The following is an 18,817-nucleotide window of genomic DNA, read 5'->3' on the forward strand; positions in this document are numbered from 1 at the left end:
AATAAATTCATAGGTTATAGCAAGATTGTTTCTGCATAAATGCTTCAACACGGTCAAAACAGTATAATACTATCGATACACATCTTGTGCAAATCATCGCAGTATGTAAACATAACACTCAGTGCAAAAAGACAATTTAGTTTAAAAGTATAATATAAATACTTAAAAACATTTTAAATACAAAATGAATTGTTATTGTAAAAACTGTCCTTTAACGATGTGCAATCCTACGCAATGTAAACTTAACACTCTGTGCAAAAAATGCTAATAAATACTGTACTGTTAAGACCATAAACACTATTTACAATCCTGCGTGGACATCTAAAATTGATGGCAACCCCTTCTGCTAGTAATAATGCTTTGGGGACATCTACTATTGATGGCAACCCCTCTGTTCTCAGATATCGCGCCTACGTCTAGTAAATATCTACTTTTAACCTATTTGTGCCCCGAACACCTATGATAACGAGTGCAAAACTAATATTGTAGACTGGTTTATCAATCCATATCTACATTCTCTACAGATCAGAGAAATTTAAAGGTAAATGACGAAAAATTTAAAATGAACAGCAAAGGAAATAACCTTTGGGCAATATGAAAGGATATTACAATGTAAGAGCGGCCTCTTAGGTTGATGGTGTTTCCATTAAATAGTTGAGGGCTAGGGTACAAGTTTTTACTTATCATAATTAGTCAACCCTATAGAAAGTGATACAAATCTTCTGTGGTGTTGAGCCCATTCGGCACCTTGGTATCCAGTTCAAGTATCATCTTGGACTCCAGTTGACGCAGCATCTTGTCTCTGTCCCCTCCCTTACGCGGTTGATGGACAGACGTCAACACAAAGTAGCTGAGACACTCCAAGTTGTTGTTATGCACACTCCTGAAGTGCCTCGCCACTGGATACGCGTTGTCATTATTTACAATTGCCCGAAGATGCTGTAATATCCTGGCGTGCACTGCAAGCCGAGTACTCCCAACGTACCTCAGGCCGCATGTGCACGCCAGGACATAAACAGCATATTCTGTCCTGCAACTGTAATTGCCCTTGATCTGCAACGGCACCGGACTGAATGGGGTCATGTAGGTGCTGGTGTTAACACCAAATTTGCACGCCCGACAACTTGAGCACTTAAAGAACCCAAGTCGTGGTGGAAACCAGGATTTTTTCTTTAGTAGTTCGGGAAATGAATTGGAGACATGACTACGTAAGGAGGGTCCCCTCCTAAACGTGATTTTGGGATTATCAGGTAGTTCAGCTGCCAAAACACCATCAGTTTGGAGAATAGGCCAACTTTTTGTCAGAATGGACCTAATCTTCCTATCCTGGCAGCTGAACGATGTTATAAACCTGATAGCCGAGTTCTCAGGTTCTTCCCTGTTCCTAGTGGTCTCGCTAGTTTGCTCTAACAGGGAATCCCTGGATATTTGCTTCATTTTGCTAACTGCCCTTTTGAGAGTTTGATCATTATACCCTCTAGCTTTAAATCTGTTAAGGGCTTCTGCTGTACATTTCTCCAATTCCTCTACACTGCTGCAAATTCTTTTTAAACGGAGCAATACCCCATAGGGGATATTGTCAATTGTGTGTCGCGGGTGAGCACTGCTCGCGTGCAAGGTGGAATTACCCGCAGTGTCCTTTCTATAAAGCGTGGTTGCCAAATTGCCAGACCTTGTATATTCCCTGACATCCAAAAAGTCTACTGAGTTCTTACTAATGTGGTGAGTAAACTTTAAATTATAATCATTGATGTTGAGTTTTTCAACAAAGTTCACGGCACTGGCTTCATCCCCCCTCCAAATTAAAAACACATCATCAATGAATCGTGCCCACATTTGCACATGTTCTGAGACAATATCATGGTGGTCACCCATGAGGACCTGCTTCTCCCAATAGCCTACGTGCAAGCACGCATAGCTAGGGGAAAAGCAGGCCCCCATGGCTACACCCCTCTTCTGCAGATAGACATCCCTACCAAACGTGAAGTAGTTATGGTACAGGCTCCACGACACTAACTCTACCAGCATCTTATTATGATTGTAACACTCTGCCGGTCTAGTGCTCAAAAAGTATTCTAGAGCCTTAAGTCCCGTGGGATGTTCTATGCTCGTGTATAGAGCCTTGATGTCTAACGTTATCAGCAATGAGTTCTCAGTCCATGTGGTGTTTTTAATTTTGTCCAAGAAATGTCCGGTGTCCTTGATGTATGTGGGCAGACTAGTAACCAGGGGTTGCAGGAAATAGTCTGTATATTGAGCAAGGTGTTCCCCAACGCTATTAATGGCCGATATAATTGGCCGTCCTGGGACTGGTGATACTCCTTTGTGGACTTTGGGTATGAGATAAAACCGTGGCATGACTGGCAGCTCAATGTGCAGAAATTTGAATTCTTGGGTGGAGATCAAACCCCCCCTCCTATATTGGAAGAGGAGTTTTCTTAGTTTCTCTCTTGCCAAGTCATATGGTTTCAAACACGTTTTGACGTAGCATGCAGCATCTGAAAGTTGCCTGGTTGCCTTGGCAATATACTGTATTTGAGGCCAGATCACAATATTACCTCCTTTGTCAGAGCTGCATACCACTTTCTGATGATCATTTTTCAACTTAGTTACCAGAGCCCAGTATCGTTTCTCTTGATCTTGCTTGGTTCTCCTGCGATGTTTCACCTGGTGATATAATTTCTTACGGTCAGCAGTCACCACATCATGAAATGAGTCTATGGCATCCCTTGGCATGGTGGGCATGAAGCTAGATGTCGGTTTGAAAGGACTTGATCCTGCTCCGATTTGTTGAATTTCAGCCTCCCTTAGTTCCTCCTGCGTGGACGTTTCGATATTTGTATCATTGTTGCCCTCACCCAGTTGATATAAGGTTAACAAGCCTCTGATGTCACGTGCTTGAAGGGCTGGTATGGTGGGTTCCACTGTTTCGGATTCTGCGTTACTTAAACCCTTTTTAACATTGAAAAAATTGCACAGCTTAAGTTTCCGGATGTAATGGAACACATCAATTCTTGTTGCCGTGTAGTTGAAATCCGTTAGGGGGCAGTAGGTAAGGCCAAGACTGAGCAATTGTTTTTCTGCTGTTGTTAATGTCGCAGATGAAAGATTGACAATAGTTTTGTCATTTACTTCTTGTTGTTGCGCCAAAACTTTTTCTTTTTGTTGTTGTTGTTTGTGTTTGTATTTGTATTTTTGGCGGCGCTCTTTTCGGCGGTGGTTGATTCTGGCCCTTTTTTCTGCTGATTTTGTTGTTGATTTCGTGGGCGCAAGGTCTGTAATCGAGCACTTACTAAAAAATCAACCTCTTCGCCTAAGTCCAATACCATTGGAGGTTCTTCACCTTCACCCCCTACTAATAAGTCATCATCCGAATACACACTGCTGTTGCTGCTGGAAATTGAATTTGATTCACTGGTGCCTGGAGCTTAGTTACACTGCGTGGGTCGCTTCCTGTCACTGCTACCCCTGCTGCTGCTTTTGCTGGGGCTGACTTCTGATTCATTTTGAGGCGTTTTGCATTCTCAAATTTGCGGCGAACGTATAGATTTTGCCATGCTCCTAATCGTCCTTGTCGCGTGCATATTTCCACGCTTTACGAGCTTTAATTTTTTCCTCATGCTTGTTGACCCTTTCTTGGATCTCCTTTCTCATTGTAATTATGAGGTCATTTGGTTCAAATTTGAGCAGCTCCCCATTGATTTCCTCCATGTCTTTCAGCAACTGCATGCGATCAATCTCCGCATATTTAATTAATATTTGTACTAAGTTACGGGAGGCATCCAAATTGCTGTGCCCCCACTCTTTCAACATTTCTGGGTGAGGTTTGTCGTAACTCAGGGCCAGTAAAATTCGCAGCCCCCGTGGAATGCGTCCCTCCACTATATACATTGTTAGAGACTTATGCTCCCACCATTTGGTTACCTCACTTTTCATGGTCTTCTCGAGGCGTTTCATCAGAGTCTTAATTTGCACTTCATCAGAAGGGGGATTGGTTTGTGTACCCCTGATGTTCCAGCTGCAGCTGCAGCTCCCTTCTGAGAAATTTTGGGCAAATTAGAAAACCATTCTAATGAGGCCGCCTCTCGCCCTTTAACTGTTTCTTCCGTCATGATCGCTGCTGTCCAGTTTGCTTAATTTCACGTTATGTGTGTTATTTAATACGGAGGGGTTTCAATGCCGTTGTTCACCCTCACGCAAATGCCTGTATCCTCCCCACCGCCTTGTATGCACTTCGGAACACTCACCCCAGTGCAGCTTGCCGCGCCGATAACTGCCCGACTGTCCCGTTTCCTTTAATTTTCACACGGAGAGCCTTTTTGGCGTTCGGTGTTCTCGGCAAACTCAATTCGAAGGTGGGTGTGTTCAATGCAGGCAGGCAGGGACCGTCGTCAAATTCTGCTGAACAGAGAAAACACACGTTGGTTGACGACGTCGGACTGCTTTCAGGGAGTGGATTTGTGGCGGAAGCAACCACCTTCCGCGGAATAGATGCACAAAGTAGCCAGACTGCAACTCCAGTTCCCAAGAACGGAACAGACGACCAAAACGAATCCAATATAAGGCAAGAAAGATTTTATTGAGGCAAACTTAGCAGCAAAGCGAACTGACGCATTTCGGGCGGATGCCCTTGATCACAGTCAAATGTTTACCCACAATGCCTGGATTTTTAAAATGCTAGTGCACACCATGTGATTAAATTCGACATAGAAGAAATACTACTACGTTTATATGGCACACCGGAGAACAGAGGTAAGTAATAACCACATCCAATGTTAATATCACACGGATACAAATTCTCAGCTTAATAAATTCATAGGTTATAGCAAGATTGATATGTGTGTGTGTATATATATATATATATCGTAAAACGGCGTTCCTTCCGAGCACTCAGGCAGGCATAATAAACAGGAACAAATCGGGGTCTGCAAGAATAAGAGGTTTATTTACAGCATAAACCCTCCGTGACACGTTTCTCGCTTCACAAAGCGCTTGATCACACACCGGACAAGTAAAGTTACTACCATTTGAAGTCTCCGACATTGCATCAACAATAGAAATCTACAGAGGAACGTTTGTGCCTCAAGTTTATCTGCACCAAATTGTCCCGTATTTACAATATAAATACATTACAACGATTAAAGCATGTTAAAAACAAATACAATCCGCTTTTAAAAATAAATGTTGGCAGAAAACACGTTGTTTTCTGTCTATGTATCTGTAAAAACCTGTAAAAACGGAAAACGGGGAGTCTTAATTATATTAAAAACAAGATTTGAGTCTAATGGGATCTCTGTGAACAGACACGTTGGAACCAAGGATAACGTGGAAAAGGCAACTGGAAGCAGTTGGAAGAGTGCAGGGTGGATGAATTTTCATATTCATCCAGTGAAAATGTTTTAGCAGTAAATTGAGTATTTCTTCCTCCCTGCTGAAGTTTGAGGATGATAAAGGACCAATCTGTAGGAAATCTTCTAATAGGTAACCCTGTTCTCCGTAGTACGGTACAACTGCCCCTCATATGCTCCTTCTGTGCTCAGTAAAATGAGTCCTATCTTGTTGCAGGAAAAAAAAAACTGAGCATAACCTCCATTTTCTGGAGGTGAGCGGTATTGCACTACATTTCGAATACTATATTTTCAACGGCTTTTGACTTAAAGCAATATTTTAATATGCATATCTTTAAACTATCTTCTTTTTTAACTTTGTAGGGTTCGGCTGCTGGGTGCCTTGGAACATAAAGATGTTCCGAATGTCTTGGTTCAGGGACACATTTTTCTGAATACCTCTCTAACTGAAGCCTTCTGTATGGCTATTGTGGAAGCAGCCAGCTGTGGTTTACAGGTGAGTTGCTTATTTGAGATTGATCAAGCAATCATTTCTACTTATGTGGCCTCCCTATGATATGCCATAATGGTATATAAATTGCATTGCAAACTACTATAAGTACCTAGCTGTGGCTAGACTGGAACGTGGCCTTCTAAATAGTTTCCTATTACCGGATCAAGGGTTTTCTGAAACAAAAAGTTTGAAAATTAACTCAGTAAATAGGTTGGCAAGGATTTTAAACAGGATATTTTTACAAATATCTTTGTTCTGAAACTATGGCTTACAAATGTCACAGAATTTATATCTTTACTATTTTTTGTCCTTTGGTTACACACTGAAATGCACATGTAAATAACAACGCAGGAAGGCCTACCCTTGCCTTCGCCACACCATGCCCCTTTTCTGATGTGAATCAGGGAACCAATTCCTATACAGCATTTTGCAAATATGAGCAGCCTGAGAGAGGAAGATGGCATCTTGCTAAGATAAAGATAGCAGAACTGCACAGTTTTTGTTTGGTTCAACAACCATATAACACCAAAGAGAGGGAAAGAGGCAATACACCAGCCTCATGCTTGCCTCTTAGTAACACTCCAACATTAAAATTGGCATGACACCCTCTTAGCATGCTTAGGGCATTCTCCCCAAGCCCTAGTTTGAGCCAATGTATCTACTGCTAATATCCCTACAGAGAAATGGCCAATTCCAAGAATTGGACAAGGTAGGCTTGCTTGCTTGCTTAATGTGACATGCTTCATCATTTGCTACCTCGTTCCACCCTGTTAATATGATACTGCCAGGGAGGACTCAACCTCAGGGTCGGGACTGACCTGAGGGAGTTCTTAGAAATACTTTTCTCTGAATAAAACACTTGGATCTAGTTCAATGCTTAAAAAGCCTTAGGATATGCCACCTTTATTCGGGTGGTATCCTAGACTTGAGGAAAGTACCATAAGGTTATCTCAGAGGATGTATGTGGTTACTATGACCCTTGCGTACCGCTGAGTTATTATGCATGATATTTAAAAGTATAACCTGTAAAAAAAAAAAAAATTAAAAAAAAGGAAAACAGGCCCCTATATTGTAAAAGGCCCACAAGCTTTTTTCACTGTATCAAGGCAGGCTGTTCCATAGGAAAACAGTGGGTTGCATTATTTCATTTAATATTGCTAATGTTGGTGAAGAAATTACTAGAAATATAATTCAAAGCCCCTTTTAATCGTTATTCACAATACATTTTAATCGAAAGAACACATTTTACTATTACTTTTTGAAAGTTACCTTTTCTCTGCCTAAAACCTCCGGAGGCTCCTTTGCATGAGCTCCAGCTGGCAGCTAAATAGTCCTTTGTTGAGGTATGAAAACTGTGGCCAGAGCAGGGAAAAGGCCTTGGGTTTGGGGAATTGTTTCTGTTCCTCTGGCAGGATGGTCATTTACGCTGTGTCTGTGAACTGGATTAACTTCAGAGAGCAATCTGTCGGAGACATCTGTTAAGTGACATCTGGGAAGGACTCTTCGTTTGCCCCCACAGCCAGGCATGCAATAATCAGAGTGGACCTCTTTTTGTATTGTATTGTATTTATTATTTATAACGCGCAACTGTCACCCTACGGGTATCCTGGCGCCCAAACAGGAAAGTAGTCAGATGGAACAACAATACACTAGCTGTCATGTCATATAAAACAGCCGCCGGAACTATTAGATGGAATCAAGGGGATTAGACTTTGGCGAACAGCCATGTTTTCGGGCTCTTTCTGAATCCCAACAGGGTGTCAATTTGCCTGACGTTCTGGGGAAGCTCGTTCCACAGCCTAGATGCAGAAGTGCAGAAGGCTCTGCCTCCCATCCTGGATCTCCTGATCCTGGTAGTTACTGCCAAACCCAGGCTAGAGGAGCGCAGGGACCTGGTGGGCTTATACCAGGTGAGCCTTTCCTGTAAAGGAATAGGTCCCGTGTTGTGCAGGGCTCTGTACACAATACATAGGGACTTAAAAGCGACTCTACTCCCGATTGGCAGCCAGTGTAGGTCTCTGAGCGCCAACGTAGTGGAGGAACTGCGAGGTCTTTTAAGTGCCAGCTTGGCCTCTATAGACTGGACCCTCTGGAGCCCCTGTAAGATGTATAAGGGGGGCCCTAAATATAGAGAGTTACAGTAGTCCAGTCTGGCCAGGATCACACTCCTAACCACTAGCGGTCTAGACTCATCAGGCAGAAGGGGCAAAATCTGTCTGAGCGCTTTCAGCAGTCCAAAGCAGACACTGATGGTTTTATTGGTCTGAGAGGTCATTTGGAGATCCGCATCAAACAGTACCCCTAGATTGCGCACGGTCTTAACTGGGATGCAAGGATCAGCTCCCGGCGCAAGCCTGATCTCGTAGGAGGGTTGCTGACTCAGTTTAGCTGACGAGCAGTAGACTACCTCCGTCTTCCCCTCGTTAAATTGGAGGGAGTTTATTTTCAGCCACCTGGAGACCCTGCTCATGCAGTTCTGAAAGGTCTCCATGGTAACCGCCTGTCTTCCTTCTAAGGAGACCACCAGTTGGGTGTCGTTGGCGTAATTTATCAGATCTATTCCATAGGATTTAATCATGGGGATCAGAGGCTGCAGATAGAGATTTAGAAGAATAGGGCTGATCGAGGAGCCCTGAGGTACTCCATGACGGCCCAGAGACTTGGGAGATGAAAAGGGTGCTAGGGTCACCACCTGTTGACTGCCTGTCAGGTAGGATTGTATCCATCTCAGGGCCTTGCCCTTCACGCCCAGTTTTTCCAGCCTACTTAGCAGAACTGCATGGCAAACCGTGTTGAATGCGGCCGACATGTCCAACAGCACCAAGACTGAGGAGTTGCCATTGTCGGCTCGCATTCGAAGGGTGTCCAGCATGGTTGCCAATGCAGTTTCTGTTCCGTGGCCTGGGCGGAAGCCAAATTGGTCCCTGTCCAATAGGCAGTTGTCTTCCAGATATCCTGACAGGGACCTACTGACCACCTTTTCCACGATTTTTATCGGGTAGGGCAAGAGGGATATGGGCCTGAAGTGAGCCGGAATAGTAGGGTCCAGCGCAGGCTTTTTAAGCAGGGGGGTGACCACTGCCTGCTTCCATGCTTCCGGCACTATACCTTCCTCAAGGGATTGGCGACAGATCTGATGCATCCAGGGAAACAGCTCTGGCCCATATTCCTTCCAGATCCTATGCGGAAGGGGGTCTAAAGGCGACCCTGATGACACATTATGGGCCAGACTAAAAAAGAGCTCCTCTGTAAGAGGGGTGAATTTTTCCAATGATGACAGTATTGGTAGAGGTTCCTCTTCTTCTATCTGTGCCACTGCATCTTTGCAGCTAGCCCTTTCCTCCTTCAGCCCCCCCACAATTTTAGCAATCTTTTCCTCAAAATAGATAGCAATCTCATCACATAGTTCTTGAGTTGCAAACACCTTATTACTCATACAGGTGGGGTGTGAGAGATCCCTTATGATATTAAAAAGGGTTTTGGTACTGTTAGGGGACTGAAGAATAGTAGTGGCATAGAAGAGTGCCTTAGCTTTGGCAATAGCTTCTTTATATTTTGCCTGTTCCACTTTCAGCAGTTTTTTGGCTCTGAATAGCATCTACGCCATTTCTTTTCTGCCTGTCGGCATACATTGCGTAGGGATTTCAGCTCCTCATTTATCCAGGGAGCTGATGGTTTCCTCTTATTCTTTATTTTTTCAGAGGGGCAAATCTATCCAGGGTATTTATGATGTGATTGCAATACTTTTGATAGTTCAAGTCTACCGATTCCTCTGGATCATAAGATATGTTGCTTATAAAGATAGACTTTGTTTTATCCTTTGGTGATTTAGACCAAATCCGTCCCTTCCTATAAGTCACCGGGCACTCACTTCCATTCCCCTCAGTGAGTATGGAGATCTGGAAATGGATTAAGGAGTAGTTGACACTACAGTGTCAAATTCTGCTCGAGTGTTAAATCTTCTTGGCAGGGCTGCTGGGGACCCTAGTAGTGCATTTGAAAGGATGGGAAACAGGAGGCCAAAACACATTTGTGTATCCATACTTTTGCTGGAAAACTGTGCTTTGTTCTACCAGACTTCTTCTGTCTCTGATTTTATTCATGGTACAGCGACTGCCCCAAACTGGATTTTAGTTTTAGATTTGGATGGAAGGGCAGTAGAATTATCATAAAATACCCCAAGAACACACCAAGTCCTCAGAGCCCAAGTATAGTGGTGGGGCCATAGACTTTGGCCATCTTGAAAATGCCTAAAGTGGGTAAGGTTGTCAGTGGGAACTTTTACCCAATTACTCAGTGACTGCCCAGAAATCATTCCTCCCCCCTAGTTCCTGCTTGACTTCAAAGTCTCACCTCTTGGAAAACTCCTGGATCTGTGGAAGATCACAAGAGGACAGAACATGAGTCTTATGAACCACTAAAAGCTTAGAAAATTGGATCTGCTTTCCCTGTTGTACCCAGGACAAAGAAGCAGATGCCAAGTGTTATAATGTTACAGGGACACTAGAGAGCTACAGGAGTCCTTTTTCTGCAGCTGACATGTGGCAACTGATCCTAAACTGGACCAAGCTATTTGGCATCATCCTGACATCCTATTACTCTCCAAGTGCCCCCCCCCCCTTACCCCCCCCCCAACCCTCCCTCCTGGGGGAGCTTTAAAAGTTTACTGCTGTGGTAGTTTGAGACTTAAAGGACTAAACTCAGAAAGTAAGATGTTTGACCAGAAAGAACCTGGTGGTGTATGCCACACATCTCAGCCAGCCTCCTATTACTCCTATGTTCCCTGTGTGTCAGTCTTATATTTTCTAGGGCCTTTCAACAACAACCCCGCTACAGCTCCTGAAAATCTAAAGTGAATGTAGAGTAGGCCAACAAATCTTGATGGTCCCCCCCCTGGTATTAATTAGTGATGAAACTGTATCTGTCACATTGGTGGATGCACTTTCTTCTCCAGAGATAACCGTGAGGCAGAAATGCTGGTTGGTTCACAGTGCTACATGCTAGGGCTTATGTCGACCTGGCGGATACTTGCCTATATTTCAACAGCCTCTTAGTGACTTGCCATTTGTTGGTACAATTTCCTTTTCCATGTTAAATAGAGATGGACAGAGGAATGAAAGCATTAAAGAATTCTACAAATACACTTCTCAAGTTTCAAAAAGTTGAGATCTGTGAACATCAAGCAATACAGATCACTAATGACAGATGGTAAGTCTTTAAATTGTTTTACATCATATTGTGAGATTGTATTGCACTTTACTGAAAAGAGCTAAGTAGCTGTATAGTTGTATACATATAAGCTTGAGTGGTGCAATATATCTTTTCCTCGCATTTACTGAAGTAGTGTGTTTCTAGTTTAATTTCAGAAAAATATACCACCTGTCCTAAGTTGCAACAAGCTGAGCTTGAGTCAAGTTTTCAGTTTAATCTGTGCAACTTGTTAAATGTTCTGAGCGTCAGAGGTAAATATTGATTAATAGCCAGAGCTTCAAGAAGATGGTCATTTGGGTTGCAAGAAAGAATGCGGGTTCTCTCTTCTACCTGTGGTAACTCCAAAAGACATCCATTTGTCTTTCAACCAATGCAGAAAGGCTTGTAGTTGGGCACATAAAAATATAATGCTTCAGAAATGAAACATTGTGTTACTTGTGCTTTTGTATTTAGAACCATAATACAGTCATTGGAGCTTGCTATTTCATTGTTTATGTTAGAATATAGTTTTAATTATTTGGACATATTTAAAGCAAATCAAATTGCTTCTTCAACAGGTTGTGAGTACAAGAGTAGGCGGGATTCCAGAGGTGCTACCTGAAAGTCTAGTTATCCTGTGTGATCCATCAGTAAAATCTTTGTGTGATGGATTAGAAAAGGCAATTGACAATCTGAGGACAGGAAGATTGCCAAGCCCTGAATCAATTCACAACAATGTGAAGAGTTTATATACCTGGAGAAATGTGGCAGCGAGAACAGAAAAGGTAAGTGTACCCAAGTTTAATTATTCACCATACATTAATGTTTTTCCCTTTTTCTTTTGGCAATAAATTGACACAATGCCACTTAGTTGAAAGAATGACAACTTGCTTTCTAAATCTGTGTGAATAAGAAACTAGCAGGCTACCTCTGTGCCCCCTTCCCCTACATTCTGTACAGCTCTTTAGTGTTTTTTAGTGAAGTCTAGAACTCTCTTGTTAGCGTTATATATTCAAAAACATTAATGATTTAAAATGCAAACACATATACAGTGGTTTTGGGTCAGAATTGCCCATCCATTGGTCTGTGTATCTGTTATTCACATTTTGCTTCCACCCTCCACAGCATTGGACAGTTTGTCAGCCATTTTGGCCATTGCCTGTGAGTGATGGCATTGTCCTGATCGCATGTGCCCATCCACCCACAGTAATACCCAATATAGTATTGCAGCTATCTTCTCTGATGCTCCACAGAAGAGACAGTAAGGGAAATTGAAGCTGCTTTGCATGACAGGGAAGAGAAATCCTTTGGTATTTTGTCTTCCTTACTTGTCCAGCAAACTCCAAATACTCACCATGTGAACATAACAACAGCTATACCAATAAATCAGTGACATCCTTGACCAGACATTTTCCAAAGACCATGATTGCCCTTGCAGTTCAGCTGATTATCCCAGCAAATGTTAGATCCTGATTGACGAGAGCACAGTAGTTAGTCAACTCTTTGAAACGAAGAAACCTTTTGTTGCAAGCATGAGCTGTTATAATGATTCCAGCTCTGTGGTTTCTAATTCTCTTACCCACTCATAATACAGTAGGCAGTGGAAAGGTAGACAAGAATACTCACTGTCTGCAAATTGTAGAACATTTTCCCTACTGTCTAAGGCCTATCCTTATCTTTGAAAGAAGGTACCTGCTGTTTTCCCCAGTCAATTTAATCATCACAGCTAGCAAATCTTTAGAACATTGTATCTCTTCAGCCTACAACTTTGTTTTTGTGACTTGTTTTGCTTCATTCATAGTCCTTTCCTAACAAGCAGGTGGATACTTCTGGTTCAAAAGTGACCACTTGTATAGCCATGATTGCCTTGCAGAGGGTAACATTTGTTACTGCTTCTTTGTTGATGTATTCATCTTTGTGTTAATTTCAATAATAACAATTTCTTGTGCTATACTGGTTGAAGACATTTGTATAATCGGGTTTTGGGGGATCTACTGGGACCAGAGTGCTTCCTGGACCACCTCTCATGCCAGTGTTAAGATCCCTTAGAACTTGTTCATTTTTGCTCACCTAATGCGCTGGTTGAGTAAAGCTGAATGTAGAGGAGATGATCATGGTAAGTGACTACCGCTCACAAGAGAGACTATCTTTCATGATGAGAGCTCAATGTCAGATCTACAGCTGTGATTGAACATCAACAAAAGGTAACCATACGTCAAGCGATTCACTGGTGAGACGATCTCAACCTCAGAGAGAGCCCAGCGACTTGATTAGACCGCGAAGTGGAAACAACATTATGATTCCTATCAATGTAGCCTAACATCAAACTGACCTCAACAGCAAGAGATTCTGATTGAGGGCCTAATGTCCTATCACTCCAATTATGCAAATTTGCCCTATCAACTGGAGTTTTTCGTTAGATGGTTGGAAGCTCAGGTGACTTTAAAAGTGCAAGATTGCCCACTGGTGAGAAGGTGTCAACCTTCGAGGGGAGCCATTGTCAAAATAGTACTTACTGACTCCTCTTGCTAGATGTGCTCTACTTTAAGGATGCAATGTCTGTAGTTATTCAATAAATTAGACAAATATTTATCTTGTGGCCTGGAGCCCACACTTAAACAAACGTTGCGGCATTCAGGAAAACTGTAGGAGATATATTATGGCTGACAAAAACCTGACCCAGGCTTGACAGGGAGAAGCTTCCAAACTTTCATCCAGGGCATTATCCTGAGTTAAGTTTGGAAACATTCCATTTTGACTGTGTGCTTTTGAATAAATATGGCCCTCTACCTATGCTCTTCCTTTTTGGCCCCATCTTTGCAAACTTGAAGGGTCATGTAGAGCTCAAAACTGAAGACCGTGTGTTTTGTTAGAGGAGGCTTTACCTGTTTGAAATAAACAGGGTACAACATTCTGGTGTCCGTAAGAAAGTCAGATCACAGTCACCCACAAAATGGCTTGAGGAGGTAATAGATTTTTTTTAAGTATCCCTTTTCCAACCTTGGATCATGAATAGATGCACATGGTTCAATTATTTCCCCCACCCCAGGACCGCAAATTACCAGAAAACTATTTAGCAGAAGAGTGTTAAAGGATACTTTCATGCAGTGCAATTTCTTGCAGTATAATTATTAGCCTGTTCTGATGATATTCTTTTTACTACTATTGCTGTTGTTATAAAAAACAATAAATAGAGTTTATTATATAATTATTATATAATGCTACTTACTGCACTTCCACTGTTTCTACATGCTGTTAACAACAGATATTACCATTACCCGATATATGGCACACAATGTACCCATCTTGGAAGGATGGAAGGTTGAATCTGCCTTTCTAGAATTGAAACTCATGACATTCAGAAACCTTAAAATGTCAACAGCAAGCATTCTGTTCACTCAGCCATACAGCCAGTATCCATTTTATTAAGTTGGTACAAAGTTCAGCTAGTGAGATAGAAGTGCTCTAAACTCCACTTCCCCCAGAGGCCACAAAATATTAGATTTTCATGCTCACATCATATAAATGAAGTTTTTGTAGATCTTTGCTTATGCGTAGCCATTTTCAGCTTAAACGTTCGCAAGCAAAAAAATATTTATACAAACATCTAATCATTTTCAGAAAAGCTGTTCTTATTTATAATAGATCTTCATCAGATTCTCCAACATTGAATGTTTAATAGATTGACATGCTTGCATTATTCCCTGCCGTCAGGCGGACACTCTCTGGTAGTGTAAAACAGCAAAAAACATTGTTCAAAGGGCCATAGGCCCAAGAACCATGTTTGTTTAGCAGTGCATTCACCTAATTTAAAAGCACTTCAATCCAAGGAGGTGATTGCACTGACAGGCCCAGATGTCTCTGATTTTCTACAGCATGTTGAGTGTGCGGAAGTCCCAGTACTGAGCTCTGTTCCATCTACTCACTTAACTCAGAACTTTAGGATTACTAGTTTTTAGTCTCCTTCCATCCCTGGGCAGCTCCATCTGCCAAATCAAAGTGAGTGAGTTTGTGGGATATTTTTTACTTCTGGGCCAGTTGAGACACTGTCCAGAAGGCCAGCCTCTCCCCATAAGGCAAATAAATCTTCCTATAAAGTCTGCTCAGATAGTTGGCTTTAGGAAACTGTTTGTAGATTACCTTCACCTTAAGTGCCTTTGTTTCATTGATCTTAAGCATTGACCATTCATATGTAAAAATTGAAACTTCTTCTTTTCCGAAACTCTGTGTAACAAAGACGAGCACCTGGCTTTATTTCTTCAAGAGGAAAGCGAAATACTGGCATGCTCCCTCCATACCTCAGGGGAGGATTCTGCGAGAAGGGTCCCTCCAGCATCTTCAGCTAAAATGGAGCAGAAAAAGAAACACTTGAGATGTCTCGTGCTTAACCAAGAAAGCACCAGTAAAATTAATCTCTCTTTAAAAAAAGTATTTTACCTCTTGATGCAGCTACCTATGCCTACCATCATCCACTATGTAAATGGTAAGAAAATTGTCTTTGGCAGATGTTCTGACACCATTCCTGCCACAACCTTCTTAGAAAGTAGTTTGTAAAGTTTTTCAGCTGACAAGCCATCTTTGACACAACTCTGTCTTCAACAGTCTCATCACTGAATGTGTCATCAACGTGTACCTTGTTGTCTGACTCCTTGTCTTCATTGTCTACCTCTTTGCTGACTGTCTCTGGCCACTTCTCCATAGATGGGCTTCTACTCCACATTATCAAGTAGTTGCCTAAATACTCAACTTGTTAATAATAATTCCACCACTGGAATCTCTACTATCTTTGACACTATTCGCAATAATTAGTTTCTATTTTGGAGATATTATCAGCATGCCGTTGCTGGGAGTGCCCCTTAGCTTTGCCCTACACTCTTCTTCAGTCAAAGTGACTGACAATCTATGTACTCGCGTTTTAAATACAGTGGAAGAAGAAGAGGATGTTTAAGAATTTACTTCAATCTGAGTAGTCCCAGACTGCATACAGTCCGAAATAATGTAGTCCATTGCATTCTGGAATATGAGCCAGAGCTGCCACAAGGGTGTTACAAGAGCAATCCGTATGAGGCTAGGTGTCATTTAGACGATCTATCCTCAAGGGCTCAAACAAAACTACAGCAATGCGGACAAAAAAACCAAATAGGAACTTTACACACACATAAAAGAAGGATATGCACATGCGGACCTCACACCTGCAATACCAGCCAACACCCCTTTCCATGCAGTATGGGGGAAAATTCTGATTTTATCTTGGAATTTGAGAACAACCCTAAGCTCCAGATCGTTCATTCAGCACTTATTTCTCAACCTCCTTCTCAAGGATTTAATAAATTAGGTATTGAAAATCTAGACAATCTGGAGCTTTTACTCCAGGTCTTCCTGGTCAAGTAAATGGCAGGAGGCTTGAGAACCCATCTTAGATCTTCGGGATTTGAACAAGGTCCTAATTATGCAGTCCTTCAAAATGGTCATGCTGCAAGATGCCCTCTCCTTACTCCAAGAAGGAGAATTCCTGATGTCTTTGGACCTTCAGGATGCTTAATTTCACATCTATAGCCATCAGAACCACAGGTCATATCTGAGATTTTCTTTGGCTGGGCAGCAGTACCAATTCAAAACCCTTCCACTGGGCCTCAAGGGGGCCTGAAAGACTTTACCAACCGTCTGGTGCTAGTGGTGACATCTTCCAAAGAAAGGCCGTCGTGTGCTTCCATATATTTAGACAGCTTGCTCATAAAAGGGTCAACAGTGAGGAAGAAGATTCCAAATTCCTGCCTTACACTCTTTCGCTGCTTGGGACTCCATCTGAATGAGGCAAAATCCTCTCTGCCGTAGCCGTAACCTACCTCTGAGCATGCCTGAACACTTCCCAAGGAAAGCAGTTCCCATTACTGGATTGAGTGTCAAATAGCTGCCCTCTCTTCAATTCCAGTCAGGCAGTGCTGATCACTTCTTGACTCATTTCTTTCTGTTTTTCTCTAATTCCACACAGCATAAATTGAATGCAACACATCCAGCAAGAGTTGGGCCTTTAGTAATAAGGAGTCCAAGGGATCACTGGAGGATGAGGTGACTGTAACTAGCTGGCATAGTTGCATTAGGCAATGCCACAGAAACTTTCAAGGGGCCTTCCTTTCCAGGTGGTATCCTGTGTACAACCTTTCAGAGAATATATGTATATATATATATATATATACACCTCAGTAAGGCAACGCAATGATTAATGTTCTCATTCATCATTCTTGAAATTTCCAGTCGACCACAAATATCAGCAATATATACAACACTGCTATATTACTTTTAGCACATCCACCCAATATGTTGGCCCACACTCTAGGCAAATATACTCATTGTTATGAAATCTTCTAACCTCTTCCACTCTCTCCAAACCCTCCTCCTCTAAAAGGCTACCATGCCTCAGATTTTGAAAGCACAAGAGTGAAAGGAATGAAACCAATGTGAAGAATCCAAGAAAATAGTATAAGGAAGAGTTGCATGTGAATCTATGAAAGACGCCAAGGTTTGGATAATTGTTGTTACAGGTAAGATACTTTTCGTTCTGCAGCCCTGGACCTACCAGAGATTCACATGCTAAAGTTAACATTCTATAGAAGTAAAGGAAGTGGAACAGGCTCATCGTTCCTCATTTCCACATCAGGAGAATGCTTCTTGGTGAATAGTGAGTGGCATTGGCTCCAGTCACGGCTTTACAGATGATTCCAAAGTACTTTTCAAATGTACAACATTGGCCTCCATCACGTTGACCTTTTCTTTACAACAGAATAGATTTATTAGAACTCTTTTCCTATTTGGGCCTTTGCAACCATTTCTACATCTATTTGAGGACTATCTGAAGCATTTCTTTTTCCACGGTTGCCTGAAGTTCTTCAAATAGTTATACATCCTGCCCCTACTAGAGTGGAAAGCGTTGGGGTAGGAATGAAGGCAGAGTTGTGCATGTAGTAGTTTATTAAGACTAGAATGGCTGGATTCCTTCCTGTAGAACCTGGACATGCATTTGGCTGCTTGGGGTGTAATATGTACTGATGAATACCTGATTGTGCACAGTTTATTGTACTGTTTGCTGCTGGTAATACAGATATCAAAGAGGCAAGTTGGCCTACCTCTTGAGCCCCAAAGAGGATAACCTCTTTAGATTTACAAAAAGGCTAAATAACATCCCCATTTTGTGTTAATCTAATATTCTGTAACACATCAGACAACATGAACCTATTATAGTGCATGTGAAGGGCTTGTGCCTGTTCTTCAGAAAGGAACAGAGTGCTACTAAGCGATCCAAGTCGAGTCATGAAAGCAGCGTTGACTAACTGACAGAAGCTTAAAACTGAGATCTCCATATCAGTTACCCTGGTTGAAACCTATTGTTCCTTCACCGAGTTTGCCTTTTCATCCAGTCGCTATTCCTCAGCCTGAAAGGTGAGATATTGTCGCACATTGTGCAGCCTTAACAAACTATGCTCCTTCTGTTCTTCTTGTCTTCCCTAGTTCACCTAGCTGATGTCCCTTTTCATCTGGGGGGTAAGGATCAATAATGAAGTAGGATTTTTAGATTGCCTAAAAGTTGTAGTGGCTATTCGGGGGTCTGTTTTTTTTTTTTTTTTTTGAGACACAGAAGTTAGCATGGTAGTTCATACCTTTTTCCCACTCCGTGGATCATAGCAGAAAATGACGACCAATGTTTTCCTACTGCCATAAATAAGCCATTAGGGATACAGTTTTTGTAGACTCCCCGAATTTAATTTTACCATAAACGAACCGTATTTGT

General features: G+C 42.1%; 1 protein-coding gene across 1 annotated transcript in view; it reads left to right on the forward strand.

The window, feature by feature from the left end:
* PIGA (phosphatidylinositol glycan anchor biosynthesis class A) overlaps window positions 1-18,817 on the forward strand; it is a 155,019-nt gene that overhangs the window by 99,896 nt on the left and 36,306 nt on the right. Inside the window, exons 4-5 of the mRNA XM_078657703.1 lie at window positions 5,712-5,844; window positions 11,610-11,816. Of these exons, the coding sequence (XP_078513829.1) occupies window positions 5,712-5,844; window positions 11,610-11,816 (340 nt within the window). The remainder of the gene's footprint in view (window positions 1-5,711; window positions 5,845-11,609; window positions 11,817-18,817) is intronic.

The sequence above is a fragment of the Lissotriton helveticus genome, chromosome 8 (assembly GCF_964261635.1).
Source record: "Lissotriton helveticus chromosome 8, aLisHel1.1, whole genome shotgun sequence".
Lineage (NCBI taxonomy): Eukaryota > Metazoa > Chordata > Amphibia > Caudata > Salamandridae > Lissotriton > Lissotriton helveticus.